Source organism: Drosophila pseudoobscura, chromosome X, assembly GCF_009870125.1.
Source record: "Drosophila pseudoobscura strain MV-25-SWS-2005 chromosome X, UCI_Dpse_MV25, whole genome shotgun sequence".
NCBI lineage: Eukaryota > Metazoa > Arthropoda > Insecta > Diptera > Drosophilidae > Drosophila > Drosophila pseudoobscura.
Genome location: NC_046683.1, coordinates 67,404,800 through 67,418,169, shown reverse-complemented (window position 1 = coordinate 67,418,169; position 13,370 = coordinate 67,404,800). Strand labels below are relative to the sequence as shown.

General features: G+C 47.5%; 4 protein-coding genes across 5 annotated transcripts; 2 read left to right on the top strand and 2 right to left on the bottom strand.

Moving 5' to 3' along the window:
* Positions 1–125: 125 nt before the first annotated feature.
* On the top strand, positions 126–2,347 carry LOC4813997 (uncharacterized). Its single transcript, XM_001354137.4, has 3 exons — positions 126–741; positions 1,122–1,405; positions 1,454–2,347. The coding sequence occupies exons 1-3, from the start codon at positions 333–335 to the stop codon at positions 2,261–2,263; spliced, it is 1,503 nt and encodes a 500-aa protein (XP_001354173.3). The 5' UTR covers positions 126–332; the 3' UTR covers positions 2,264–2,347.
* Positions 2,345–4,684, bottom strand: Srp68 (signal recognition particle 68). Its single transcript, XM_001354138.4, has 4 exons — positions 4,528–4,684; positions 4,060–4,409; positions 3,342–4,004; positions 2,345–3,278 (listed from the first exon to the last, which is right to left on the bottom strand). Exons 1-4 carry the CDS (start codon positions 4,625–4,627, stop codon positions 2,577–2,579), a joined length of 1,815 nt encoding a protein of 604 aa, XP_001354174.2. The 5' UTR covers positions 4,628–4,684; the 3' UTR covers positions 2,345–2,576.
* Positions 4,685–4,863: 179 nt separating this feature from the next.
* Positions 4,864–7,595, top strand: pix (ATP-binding cassette sub-family E member 1 pix). The gene is made up of 5 exons (XM_001354139.4): positions 4,864–5,008; positions 5,296–5,509; positions 5,565–6,175; positions 6,231–6,947; positions 7,015–7,595. Exons 2-5 carry the CDS (start codon positions 5,297–5,299, stop codon positions 7,304–7,306), a joined length of 1,833 nt encoding a protein of 610 aa, XP_001354175.2. The 5' UTR covers positions 4,864–5,008; position 5,296; the 3' UTR covers positions 7,307–7,595.
* On the bottom strand, positions 7,444–13,025 carry LOC4814042 (myotubularin-related protein 9). 2 transcript variants are annotated; one of them, XM_033385617.1, is made up of 8 exons: positions 12,716–13,025; positions 12,426–12,655; positions 12,062–12,312; positions 11,597–11,972; positions 11,068–11,543; positions 10,602–11,014; positions 10,437–10,534; positions 7,444–8,053 (listed from the first exon to the last, which is right to left on the bottom strand). In XM_033385617.1, exons 2-8 carry the CDS (start codon positions 12,585–12,587, stop codon positions 7,823–7,825), a joined length of 2,007 nt encoding a protein of 668 aa, XP_033241508.1. In that variant the 5' UTR covers positions 12,588–12,655; positions 12,716–13,025; the 3' UTR covers positions 7,444–7,822. The 2 variants fall into 2 exon arrangements, with proteins under 2 accessions (XP_033241508.1, XP_001354176.1); XM_001354140.3 differs by lacking the exon at positions 7,444–8,053 and adding an exon at positions 8,979–9,693 and having other exon boundaries at positions 12,426–13,021.
* Between the last annotated feature and the right edge of the window lie 345 nt (positions 13,026–13,370).

Sequence of the window (13,370 nt, the reverse complement as noted above, 5' to 3'; positions counted from 1 at the left end):
AGCCTGCTCATATGCGGCCGCCGTCCGCCAGGTGACGCCATGCACTCGGTGAGAATGTGAGAAACTGCAGTGCGGAGAACTGCAGTTGGATAAACCAAACCAAAGCAAAGCACCGATTGATTCAGTTGTTCGCCGTGCAGTCCGACGCGCGGTGGTGTGTCTGTCGCTGCTTTTCGCACGCAATTCGCACAAAAGTGCTTACAGAGCAGAACCGTACCCGTAACCGTAACCCAAAACAAAACTATTGAAAAGAAGACCAGCATCAAATTGATGGCAGCTGACCTTTTTTATAAAATAATAATAAAAAAGTTACCTGCCCTCAATTCGCATGTATGTCATGTCTAAGCAGGTCCCAAGAAAATGCTGCAGCGGCTGAAACTGAATTCGGGTACTTATTTCGGCAGCAGCTTGAAAGCCACAGAAAGCAGCCATTACCAATCAATCAGTCAAGCGAAATGGACACAATGGCAGTTGCAGTGCCACCAGCAGCAGGACCTTCGAATGGCGGCGGCATGGCAATGGCCGTCACCATGGGCATGGGCATGGACATAAGCGTCATCAATCAATACGAGGAGAATGTCGAGCATTTGCGGCAGTTGTTCAGCCAGAACCATTTGGTGTCCTTTAGAATTGACCACATCGCGTGCAGTGCGGGCAGCAGCAGTGGCGACAACTACATGTCCGTGGTAAAACGGGTGACCATAAGCCAGGATCAGGAACAGCCAATAACCAGTGAAGCGGGTAAACCAAATGCCTCTCACTCAAAAGGACAGAAGTGTGCTGCAGAGGGCATCAAATAGTCCATTCCATAGTTATTTTTGTTTGCTTTGCTGGGCGTCGATTGAAGTGACCTTGCTCCACGCATTCTAAATGCATTGCACTTGCACCCATACGTATACGTAATATAGATTCGCTAAAGGTCAGCACGCACACGCTCTCTCTCTCAGTGGTGTGCCAGAGAGAGGGAGAGGGAGTGTGAGTGTGTGTGTGTGTGTGTTTGTATGCGAGGCATTTCATTCATAAATTCTACTATGCGGTGTAAACAAAAGTCAGCTGTTCCGTTCCGTTTCGCTCTCTCACGCCGTTTTCTGCTCTTTGTTTTCTCCTCCTCCGCTCTTTAGTTACGGTTATTGTGAAGCGTCAGATACCGAGTCTGTCACGCCGGCAGCTATACCGCTGCGAGGAGGCCTTCAGCAATGAGATAAACGCCTACCGGCACCTGGTGCCGCTGCTCCGTCGCTACAGCCAGCAGCCGCTGTTTCCGCTGTGCCACATCGCCGAGAGCCACGACCAGAGCGAGACCGGGGAGCCCATTATTGTGCTGCAGGATCTTAAGGCACTGGGCTACCGAATGAAGGATCGATTGGATGGGCTAGAGCTAGAGCATTGCCTGCTGGTGATGAAGGTGAGAGCTTACATTCGACTGCCGAATAATTAAAGAGCCTCCTTTCAGAAACTGGCACAAATGCATGCCGCCTCCCTGGCTGCCCAGCAGCTGGAGTCTGCATTATTCGCCGCTCAGGTTGAGCACATGAGTGAAATTGTTTACTGCGAGGATGCGGCCGAGTTCTATTCCACCATACTGGACACCTCTGTGCAGCAGGCCTTGGACAGTCTCAGTTCCTCCAATGCAGATGGAAGTCTGACCACACCCATATCCCTGATTGAAGGACTACGACCGAAACTCTTCGAGCAACTGCAGCGGAATATAAACGCGGCCGCAGAGTCGCCATTCAGTGTGGTCTGCCACGGGGATCTGTGGGTGAACAACATCATGTTCCGCTCAGAGCCCGATGAAGTCATCTTCTTCGACCTGCAGGCCATGCGCCGCACTTCGCCCGTCTTCGATATACTCCACTTTATCTATACGAGTACGCGAAGACGTCTGAGGGATGACCACACGGACACTCTGTTAGCTGCGTATGCGGAGGCCGTGGCCAAGGAACTGAACCAACAGCTCAAGCACACGCCGGCGGCGAAGCAGCTGGACCAGCTAAGCGATACCTTCTCGTTGCAGCGACTCACCACAGAGTACGTGCGTCAGGTGCACTATGGCTTGGCCATCGGAATGTGGATACTCCCAGCGGTAACCTTCGATCCGAACAACCTGCCCAATCTGGATGTGATGAGCGAACAGAACCTAACCGGCAAGGAGATTAAGTGCACCCAAACGCTTACCTCGGAGTACCACTTGCGGATCAGGGAGCTGGTGATGGAGTTCTACGAGCGTGGCTATCTACAGACTCAGAGGCCACCAGTGTAAGAGTATTCATAGTGATGTAGTCTTAGGATAATATATTATAGCGTTTAGCGTTCGCAATAAAGAGCCGCCAATGGCCACTTCTGATTGTGTTGTAGGTTCCTTTATTACCAAATAATTTTTCAATTTTTAACTTAAAAAATGGTTCCTTGAAAATTAATATTTCGTCTATACAAAAGCCGGGCGTGGGTAAAAGCCAAAACAAAGAACCTATAAAGAACAGCGGATCAATGTACGCCTGGACATGTATCTGAACTCTTTATAAGTGTAACATTGATGAGTGGAATTCCAGAAGAATGGGCCATTGGGTGCTACCTCACTTGTTGCCGCCGCCGCCGCCCCAGCCCAGGAATCCCTTGACGAAGCCAGTAATGGAGGCGCCCTTCTTGCCTTCTTGCTCCAGTTTGTCCTCCAGCGAGGGCAACTCTACGTAATTCATAGCTAGATCGAAGAAGAGCGGCTTGCACGGAATGGGCTCCATGTCGGGGGTGAGCTTGAACACATTGGGGGTCTTGGTGTGGAGCGATTGGTCTTCCTTGTATTGTGACAGACGCTCATAGAGCGGTTTCGTTGTTTTCTGCGCCTTTGTGGTAGTACCGGCCTCGCTATTGTCGTCCTCGAGCACACTATACGCGTGGGCAGAGAACTTGCAGCCGTCGATAATGGACACGAGCGTTGTAAGTTCCAACTGATGCTGGAACTCTGGACAGGCTTTGCCCTTCAGCGCCTCGTTGGCGTAGTTGGAGGCGCGCTCGTACAGCGCCACTGCCTCCTTCCACTTCTTCATATCGATCAGCGTGAGAGCAATGTAGTAGCAGCGGAAGGCCTTGAAAGTAATGGCCAGGTTCTCTACCTCACTTTGATACTTGGCATCCTCCTCCATGCCGTTGATTTGCTGCATCTCGGTGACATTCTGCAAGATGATTTCGTAGAGGCGGGCAAGATCCTGTGATCGCACGCGTTTGCCATCGCCCACAACTTCCGACTTCTGGTTGGGATCGACAAAATTGACCTTGGCCTGAAGAGACAAATTTTCGTTAATGGCGTACAAATGGTGTTTTGGACGGTTTTTTAACCATACCTGCTCCACGAGACACAGATTACGCTGCAGTGTCCGGCTATGACGAATGTAGCTCAAGTAGGCCAGCAAATACTGCACGCCAGAGACTGTCTGCCCGGTTGTCAATGAACGCAGCTTGGGATCCTGCTTGATCTCATCCCGCACCGCCTGGATGGCGTCCTTGCAGTCCATTAGGATGCGCTCGATCAGCTCTATCTTGGCATCTATTTTGCTTGCCTTGGCCAACGACTTGTCCAGCTCCTGGGCACTGAGCAAGAACAGACGCACCTTCTCCGGACGCACAGTGACTTTACGGCCACGCCAATCAATCGTCTGCAGTCCCTCGCTGCTCTCAGTTTTCGTCTGGCTGACCAGCACATCCAAGTTCTCGAGTACGCCTTGGGCACGCAGCTCTAGTATCTCATCGAGATCGCCGCCACTAGCTCCTCCGCTGATGTTATAGGCGCAATAGCGCAGATTCGGTGTAAACTCGTTCACCTTGGCCCGATACAGTTCTTGCTCATCGTCTGGCAGGGCCGCGGCCAGGTTCTCATACACGACCTGTGCACGCTTTAAATGCTCACCGGCTGTCTGCCACAGCTGCAACTCGAAGTGCAGGCTGCCGTGCATCCAGGCTACATAAGCCTCACACTCCAGCTTCGTGCGGGCATCAAAGGCATCCGTCTGAGAGAAAGACATTGATTACCATTAAAATTTCATATTTTAGGCTATTAATTACTTTGCACAACTCCTGCAATTGTAAGGCATAGAAGCACGCCCTTCGAAGCTTGCTGATCAAATGGAAACGTTTGCGCGGTTCCGTGTTGGACTCCTGTTTCAGCTGCATGGCATAGGCCCAGGCCCGTTCGGCACTGATCAGTGGGATATGAATGTAGCGTTCATCCGCCTTCTTGCCTGTCAACTGAGTAATGGTCACATCGCGTCGCTTGAAGTGTCGCTTGTCGCCCTGCGGGTATTTCAATGCCTTGCGGAGACGACGAATGCGACGGGTGCAGTAGCCACGATACCGTTGGAAGTCGCCATGACGGAGACCATGCTGCTGCTGTGCATCCTTGATCATGTGCAAAACTGCAAGTTAAAGTGAAAGTTCAGTGTACATTAGCATACAATCTTTTTAGGTTAAACATATTGTACACAATAGCTGTGGACAGATCCAGGCCGGGTTTGTAATGGGCTTCGTACTTACTCTCAACCTTAAAGATCTTTGCTGGCTCTGCAACACCTGTCCCAGTCTCAGTTTTCTCCACATTTTCCCCAGAACTGGGATTCTCCTCTTGGACGACCATTTTCCAGACCTCCGACCAAATCAACGACGTGTAAAAACTAGAGGTGTCAACCCGATGTGTGCGCTGGTGGCAGGTATCGATAAGTGACACTAGATTAAGATCTCTCTTGAGTTACATGGTAATCCTCGAAATTGTATATATTTCACAGACATTTAAGTCATTTATAAATAAATTCAAAAATAATTGTGGCTGTACAATATAAAAGTTGACATTTTAAATCCAATTTTAACAAGAAAATCCCGCTATCGATAGGTTGAAAACGGCATACGATTTCGATTTCGCCACTATTGAGTACTGAGTATCGATACTATCTAGCCTCCTTTCGAAACTTGTTGGCTGACGCGTGTGTCTGTTTTACAACAATTTCAGCCTAGTTCGCAGGTAAATTAATAGGAAATCAGTGCACTGTCAGCCATTCTCACACAAGACGGTGGTCACTTTGTGATAGTTTAAGAAAGTGGGCAGTGGAAATCATTTGTTTTGCCACGCTTTGAGGTTATACTTTCGCTAATAGTCGAAACAGCCCCGCAGCTGGCACCCTCCCCTGCCCCGTCAACAAGGGCGTGCGGTGCACCCGCTTTGTTGTGACGTCTGGCTATTTGCAACGTTGACAGTGGATTTGATAGCGATATCGTTTTACTCGGACTAAAAACTTTAATACCTTGCAGCATGTCGCGCAGGAAAGACAACGAGGAGGTCGACAAGCAGACGCGTATTGCCATTGTCAGCGATGACAAGTGCAAGCCGAAACGCTGTCGGCAGGAGTGCAAGAAGACCTGTCCGGTGGTGCGCATGGGCAAGCTCTGCATCGAGGTGTCACCCACGTCGAAGATTGCTTCTTTGTCTGAGGAGCTGTGCATCGGTTGCGGAATCTGTGTCAAGGTGGGTCATTTACCTCTTGCCCTCTACGAGCACTCAATGATCCTTTGCCCCCCAGAAATGTCCCTTCGAGGCCATCACAATCATCAACCTGCCCAGTAACCTGGAGAAGCATACGACGCATCGGTATAGCAAAAACTCGTTCAAACTCCATCGCCTGCCCATACCGCGACCCGGCGAGGTGCTCGGTTTGGTTGGACAGAACGGTATTGGCAAATCAACGGCTCTGAAGATACTGGCGGGCAAGCAGAAGCCCAATTTAGGCAAGTATGCCAATCCACCTGACTGGACGGACATCTTAAGCTACTTCCGTGGCTCTGAGCTGCAGAACTACTTCACCAAGATTTTGGAAGACAATCTGAAGGCCCTGGTCAAGCCGCAATACGTCGATCAGATCCCTAAGGCAGTGCGGGGCACTGTTGGCGACTTGCTGGATAAAAAGGATGAGCGCGAACTGCAGACATCAATATGCAATATGTTGGACTTGTCACACATCCGGGATCGTGAGATTTCGCAGTTGTCTGGTGGAGAGCTCCAGCGTTTTGCCATTGCCATGGTGTGCATACAAAATGCGGATATTTTCATGTTCGACGAGCCGTCCTCGTATCTAGATGTTAAGCAGCGCCTGAATGCTGCTTTGACCATCCGTTCGCTGCTGCATCCCACAAAGTAAGTAAGATCTGGGAAAGAACTCCGCTTGATAATCAACATTTTCTCTGTCCAGGTTCATCATCGTCGTAGAGCACGATTTGTCTGTGCTGGATTACTTGTCTGACTTCATTTGCTGCCTGTACGGTGTGCCCGGTTGTTACGGCGTCGTTACTATGCCCTTCTCGGTGCGCGAAGGCATCAACATTTTCCTGGACGGCTTTGTACCCACCGAGAACATGCGTTTCCGCACGGAGTCTCTCACGTTCAAGGTATCGGAATCGGCTACGGAAGAGGAAATAAAGCGGATGAACCACTATGTTTACCCCTCAATGGTGAAAACCCTTGGCAAGTTCGAGCTGACTGTCGAGAAGGGTCATTTCAGCGACTCTGAGATCCTGGTGCTGCTCGGCGAGAACGGTACTGGCAAGACAACGTTCATTAGGCTGCTGGCCGGTAATCTGCAACCCGATGGAGAGGTGGATCTTCCCATGCTCAACATTTCCTACAAGCCGCAGAAGATTTCCCCAAAATTCCAGAATCATGTCCGTCATTTGCTGCACGATAAGATTCGCGATGCCTATGTGCATCCCCAGTTCATTGCAGATGTGATGAAGCCCATGAAAATCGAGGAAATCATGGACCAGGAAGTGCAGAACCTCTCCGGTGGTGAATTGCAGCGCGTAGCATTGGTTCTGTGCCTGGGAAAGCCGGCGGATGTCTACCTCATTGATGAACCCTCCGCCTACTTGGATTCGGAGCAGCGTCTGGTGGCTGCCAAGGTTATCAAGCGGTACGTTGACCTGTGTAAAACATAAACTTGTAACCAAACTGATACTAATGATATGCTCATTTTGCAGCTACATTTTGCACGCCAAGAAAACCGGATTTGTGGTAGAGCACGATTTCATCATGGCCACATATCTCGCGGACCGTGTCATTGTTATCGAGGGCCAGCCCTCGGTGAAGACGACTGCTTTCTCCCCCCAATCGCTTCTGAATGGCATGAACCGCTTCCTCGAACTTCTGGGCATTACGTTCCGTCGTGATCCCAACAACTTCAGGCCCCGCATCAACAAGAACGCTTCGGTCAAGGATACGGAACAAAAGCGCTCTGGCCAGTTCTTCTTCCTGGAGGATGAGGCTCAGTAAGACACACAGGAGCGTTCACCAGCGCAGCGCCGACAGCTTCCATTGGACAACCTATTTTTCTCCTATGTTCTCTGCATTATTTAATCTAAAAAAACATTTGCTTTCAACATGTTTTGTTGTTGTTGACAAACTTGAGGTTTTTTTTTTTACTTATACTTGATTAAAGTGAGTTTTTGTATACGTAATAGCAGCGGAAATAAATAATAAGTCCGAAACAATGTGAAAGGACGGTTGTCCCAAGGGAGCGTAGTGAAAAATAAATCAATTTACTCTATAGAAAACGGCAAAACACATGTAGTGCGCCTTTTTAGTTTTTCGCTTCTTCTGTTGATCTTCGGACTCAACATCCAGCTCACTATCAGATTTATTTCACAGCCAAATCTTTGTGATTCAAGTCAATTAATTGATCCTCAGCAATATCCTTGGCATCGGATCTATCGGGGTAGAACAGCTCGGCCAACTCATTGGGTTCCATAGTCGGGCGCACTCCCAAGGTAATAATTTCAGGATGCTCCTCTAAATGGCGTCACAGGTCCACTGAGTGTTGTACTGACTCTGACACATCATGCATTCGATGAGCTTATAACCATGGGGCTTGCAAAAATTTAGACGATCGGCTCGTTTTAAGCTCTTTGGGCATTCATTGCACTTGTGTTGTACATCGACAAGTTTAAGCTTCGCAGGGCATAGCCATTTCCTGTCTTCCATTTCTGTATGCGCTGTCCCAGTGGCAAGTTGTCCAGCGAGCTGCAAAATATAGAAATCCGGAATATTAGCTTTTCGGAAGGAAGTCCATCAGATGGACAGTTTCGCCCACATACTGTTCGTCCTTAAAGTCCGACACGGCTTCGGCTTCGGCTTCGTCTACATCTACATGCTTTTCTAGCCTGGCCTGGACAGTTTCCTGCTTGACAGAATCGATCATTATTAGGGGATCAACAGATTTCTTGTTGTCGAAATCTTTTTCGTCTAGACATCATTCCAAATAACCCAGAACAATGTATGTCTGTTTCAGTTTTCCCTCCTTCCTCATCCTCCGTTTCTAGTTTCACCATCACATGCTGCTCGGCAAATAGTTCTATAGCAAGCAATAGTTCATTGGCAGCCAGCCTGCCTCACATACCAATAGGTTCCCATTAATTTCTGGATGCATTTGCTGCACATACACTGTGGAAGCTTCTGGTGAGCTCGCTCAAGATGGGTCCGAAGTCATCTGTCGAATCGCAGGTGCGATATACTACCGGCTGCTTCATCGTAGATTCAGTTTTCTTTTTAATTTTTAATTTTTTGTTTGCAAAATCAGAAATAAGTAAGAATAGCAGATGACCTAGAGCGGGCCGGCGTGTTTTAAGCTAAATTTGGATTTTATAAGTTGTGAATGGCACTTTGCATTCGGTTGGGCGCCAAGAGAGGTAAATTATAAATAGCCCACAGGAAAGAAAAGGGGCTGTTTGCAAATTAACACGTATTTATTGCACTTTACATTAATTACACAAAATACGCACAATAGAAATATAAATATAGATACAAATTTGATACGAATTTCTCCGATTTCAGTTACGATCACAATCCGAAATAGACACACAATGGATAAAGATAACAATTACGAATACATATGTTTATATGAGGAGCATGCACAGCATAATTTGTAATCTGTAAACGCTTTTGAAGCTTTAAATTTATGCGATTTAATCAAATGTACATACAAATGTTTCGAAAAAGGCCAAATTTTCTTTTGTTAATCGGAACGGCGGCCTAAAGACCATTATTCATTATTAAACACTGATAATAAGTACTATAATATGTAATTAAATGTTGAAAAACTTATTTGCTAACAATTTCATAAAAGTAAATGCGTCAAAAATTGACTCAAAGAAGTGTTATTTTATCTGCTAGATTTGATAGTTTTGCCATGTGCAGTTTTAGCTTCCAGTTTACAGATTCTGAGTAGAGAGCAGCATTAAAAGGAGAGGGTTTTTCAAATTACAGCCCCAGGACTATTTTTCACTTTATCGCTTTATATGTATATGTTACGGTGTGTAGAAGTATAATTGGATTGGTATACTATTGGACATACTTTCTACGTAAGTCCATAAATTGAGTTATTTTTTCGATCCAAAAGCAGATCCTATGACCAATCCATCAATTCGGTTCTTTTTTCAGCACAATTTGTTGTAAATGGAACTTGTAGTGAGACTTAATATTAGTGTTGTTGCTATTAAATAATTGTTTAAATCTGGCAACAGAACGTATCAAAAATAAGTGTATTATGCAAGAGATAGAGAGTAGAGCTGCTGAGGTAGCCAAAACTATGCAGTGTCTGCATTGTTCATGAGTGCGGAGACCTCCTGGCCGAGCTCCAAGGCCTGTTTTCGCAGTTTGAGGGCCTTCAAAGAGGAACAAGATAAGCAAATAAACAGAACAGAGCGGGAACGTTGTGTACATTTTTATACCCTATACTTAGTTAGTATGATTTATACGTAATTATCGGACCCGATAACTGCCGCAAGCTCTCTCTCTCTCTCTCTTTCTGTCTTGTGGTCTGTCGCTGATCGCAACCTTAATGACCTATTGATTCGAATTTTAGAAATTTGTATTTCTTTCCATTTTTGTCTTAGCTACTACATGTTTATTATATCTCGCTCCCCTTCGCCAGAAGGCCGGAAGGATAAGTGTACGAGGAAGAGTGCGAGTGAGAAAGAGACAGAGAGAGAGAGGGAGAGAGAGAGAATTAGTAAGCGCGTGGCTTCCCTCTGGCTATAATAGTAATCTGATCTAAACCAGATTCGACAATCTGGTAGATATGGGCATGACATATGATTCTTGGTTTTTAATTTTCTCGTATCATAACAATTATGGATGCCATCGATTTTAGCTATGGTGTGGTGATACAAACTTAATTCAGTGTGATGTCACAGGAGTGTACACACAAAATTTGGTTGCTCTAGCGTTTATAGTCTCTGAGGACTTGGCGTCAAACAAGACAGACGGACTACCAACAAGAATATATGTATATACCTTATGAGGCCGGAAACCCTTCCTTTTGGGTGTTACACACATCTACTTTCCCCACAAATCTAATAAATCTATACTCATTGAGTATCGGGCAAAAGTATAGACTATAACATACCTGAGTTCTGAGTTCTTTCTCGCGTGTTACGAGCTCCTGTACCTGCGACATGACTGTTGTCACGCTGCGCTGATCTATCACCCACCGCAAATAGAGCTCTGCAGTTCAATCAAAGGGGTATGAAGAATTATAAATTCTATTAATATTTGAGCTCTCATTACTCACCGCTCCACAGTTCCAAGCTTATGGGTGCCACAGATGGCCATATAACATTAGCGTTCGGCTCATACAAGGGATTTAGCAGGGTCTGCAGGACATCTGGCCGATTTAAGTACGACCACAGGCTGGTCGTTCGCGTATGAACATTCAGTTCGTGCCGCTCCCGCTCTGAGTCGCACAGGAAGGTGCCGTATTGCGAAAAGTAGCTATGCTCGAACAGCAATATTAAGAGCTGCGTACTGAACTCAAAGCTGCAGGGGAACTGGGTAAACAGCTGGTAGATGCAATCCAAGAACAGCACAAAAGTGGCGCCCGAAGTCTTGTTGCGCGTCTGGTGCGGCGTGTAGCAGGAATAGCGATGGCGAGAGGCGAACGGATGTCCTGCCTGGATCCACTCCCGTTCGATCAAAGCCTGCAGACTAACAAGGGGAATAATTTAAACTATATCTAGGGTTTGTCGTGGCCCACTCACCCTCTGACAGTGCGGCAATCGGGATTCAGAATTATCTGCACCAACGAGGTGACAATCAGTGTCGAGTCCAAACCTTTGGCGCCATGCACCAGAACAGGACTGCCTTCTTGGTCCAGGCACTGGGCCACCACACAGGAGGCGTTCAAGGAGTTCAGTACCAGACTTAGCCAGCCACTGCCCTCGAGCCGCGATAGCCATTTGTCAGTGCTGCAGCCAGTTTCATTGCAGGCTTCGATTAGTTTCGCGAAACTGTCCAGTATAGAGGCGGGCGAGCTGACGTTGCCAATCGATCGATTCACCTTCTTCCACTGCGAGTAATGAAGATCCGTTTCCGTGTTCGACTTGCCCTTGCCCCAAGTGTCCACGATGAAGCCCTTTTTGCTGCGTCCCAGCACGAGGTTCAGTATCGCTTCGTCCGCGCGACATCGCTTGATGCCCTGGATGGACAGAGGCTGGGAGCTGCGCATCAGCGTGGCCTGACGGGGGATAAATTGCATTACACGAATTGAATTTGCGTCCATTAACTTACGCCATTGTCGTGCCTGTAGCTGAGCACGGGAAAGCGGCCGCCATCCCGAAACGACGCGGAGAGCACAATCTGCTCGTCCGTAATTGCTTTAGGTACAATTAGCGTGGCGCCATATGTGGCACAGACGCTGAAGTCTTTATTGATGTTGGTGACTCGCCATTCGCAGGCGAGTACTGTGGCACCACTGCCGATGCCCCCCACTAGGGCGGCGGCTGCGTCCAGCGCATAGCCATTCTGCAGGGGATGGGGTATGCTGCCTACACTCGACGTTGACGTTGATGTTGATGGCATGCAAATTGTTATGTTGGCCACGTTGGGCGAAGACACCCCACCCATACCCACGCCACTGATGAGCTTGGCGAACTCCAGCTCCGGCCTGCGCAAAATAAAATTCAATTTCATTATCCAATTATCATTGATTTGCAGCTGCAGCTGGGGAAAGGTGTAATTTGATTGTGCACTCACCTAAACATCGTGTAGCCATCCTCCAGGATGCTGTACATGGGCCGATAGAAGAACGGGTACAGCAGCTCCGCATTCTGGATTGCACTGAGCGCCTCCAGAGAGGAAGACACGTTGAAGAACTCTTTGGCGTACTTAATCTCCAGCGATATAATCCTCAAATCCTTGCACTTGAGCGTGATGATGCCTCCAACGACAACGTTCTGTGACATGCTCGGCTTCTTTTCCACACAGTCGATGTCCTTGTGCAGCAGCTGGAAGGAAAAAGGGTTGTGTTGCGGCAAGGGAAAGGTCAGACGATAGAACACAATTCAATTAGTGAGCAACTTCACGCTCCATTGGAGCCGAAACACTCTGGCACCCTTACCCATAGCTCCTGACTGTTCTCCTGACGCGCACTGAGCAGCAAATGGTGGCCGGTGATGCAGAGGGTTCCAACTGTTGCTGCATTTGCATGTTGCAGGGGCTGCGGGTCGTGCAGGAAGACCCCGTCAAGCTTGGGGGTTTTTATCAGATCGGCAAATTCCATGGCGCCCAATCCACCCCCTTCCAAGAGGGTTCAGGACCCGGCACGACAGCCACCCGCTGTGCAGCGACCTCCTCGGGGCGTCCAATTTGATTTCGTTCACACTAATTAACTTTTTGCATTTCACTTACGATGCTGATGATGATGCTGTTGTTGTTGTTTTTGTTGCCACTTGATTGCTTCTGGTTCCGCCTCCTTTTATGCCCCTTCCGCTGCCGCGCGCCCTATTCGTGCTGCCTCCCACACAAATGTTTGAACCAAACAGCAGTGGAGGCGTCACAGGCAATAGAGCTCCTCCTACGGATATTGGGCTTTGCTAATATATGGCACGGTACCCACGAATGAGTAGTTAATAAAATAGTTGCTCGCCCCCCGTCCGTACGGCGTATTTATCGCGGTTTTATAAAAAAAAAATCAACTTAACCCACTTAACTCCCCTCTGTTTAAACAGGTTGACAATTTTAGTTCAACCGCGAAAAATAATACTGTATGTAAATTATTCTTGTAAATCCATCTTATCTCTTTACTTACAAATCAAATAGCCACGATACCTTTTGATCTGAACTTCGGCAAAATTCTTTAAGTTTAATCATTTTCGTGGTGTGTATATAAATTACCCATTGGTCGACAATGGGTTAATCAGTCATCAATCAGTCTCCTATTTCCTCGATTTTGATATTCGGTTTAGTACTACTACCTAGCTAGGATACTGAGTTCTGAACTCATAATTTGATTAGATTGACGAATTACATTCGTACAAGACTGGTAAATTTAAATTAAATGATG

Coding starts and splice junctions, on each gene's coding strand:
- LOC4813997 (XM_001354137.4), top strand. CDS start 333: ATGTCATGTCTAAGCAGGTCCCAAGAAAATGCTGCAGCGGCTGAAACT. Junction 742..1,121: donor GCCAATAACCAGTGAAGCGG/GTAAACCAAATG, acceptor TCCGCTCTTTAG/TTACGGTTATTGTGAAGCGT. Junction 1,406..1,453: donor ATTGCCTGCTGGTGATGAAG/GTGAGAGCTTAC, acceptor GCCTCCTTTCAG/AAACTGGCACAAATGCATGC.
- Srp68 (XM_001354138.4), bottom strand. CDS start 4,627: ATGGTCGTCCAAGAGGAGAATCCCAGTTCTGGGGAAAATGTGGAGAAA. Junction 4,410..4,527: donor AAAGATCTTTAAGGTTGAGA/GTAAGTACGAAG, acceptor TTTAACTTGCAG/TTTTGCACATGATCAAGGAT. Junction 3,279..3,341: donor ATCTGTGTCTCGTGGAGCAG/GTATGGTTAAAA, acceptor TTGTCTCTTCAG/GCCAAGGTCAATTTTGTCGA.
- pix (XM_001354139.4), top strand. CDS start 5,297: ATGTCGCGCAGGAAAGACAACGAGGAGGTCGACAAGCAGACGCGTATT. Junction 6,176..6,230: donor TCGCTGCTGCATCCCACAAA/GTAAGTAAGATC, acceptor TTCTCTGTCCAG/GTTCATCATCGTCGTAGAGC. Junction 6,948..7,014: donor GCTGCCAAGGTTATCAAGCG/GTACGTTGACCT, acceptor CTCATTTTGCAG/CTACATTTTGCACGCCAAGA.
- LOC4814042 (XM_033385617.1), bottom strand. CDS start 12,587: ATGGAATTTGCCGATCTGATAAAAACCCCCAAGCTTGACGGGGTCTTC. Junction 11,544..11,596: donor GCTACAGGCACGACAATGGC/GTAAGTTAATGG, acceptor ATCCCCCGTCAG/GCCACGCTGATGCGCAGCTC. Junction 8,054..10,436: donor AGAAAGAACTCAGAACTCAG/GTATGTTATAGT, acceptor TATATTTTGCAG/CTCGCTGGACAACTTGCCAC.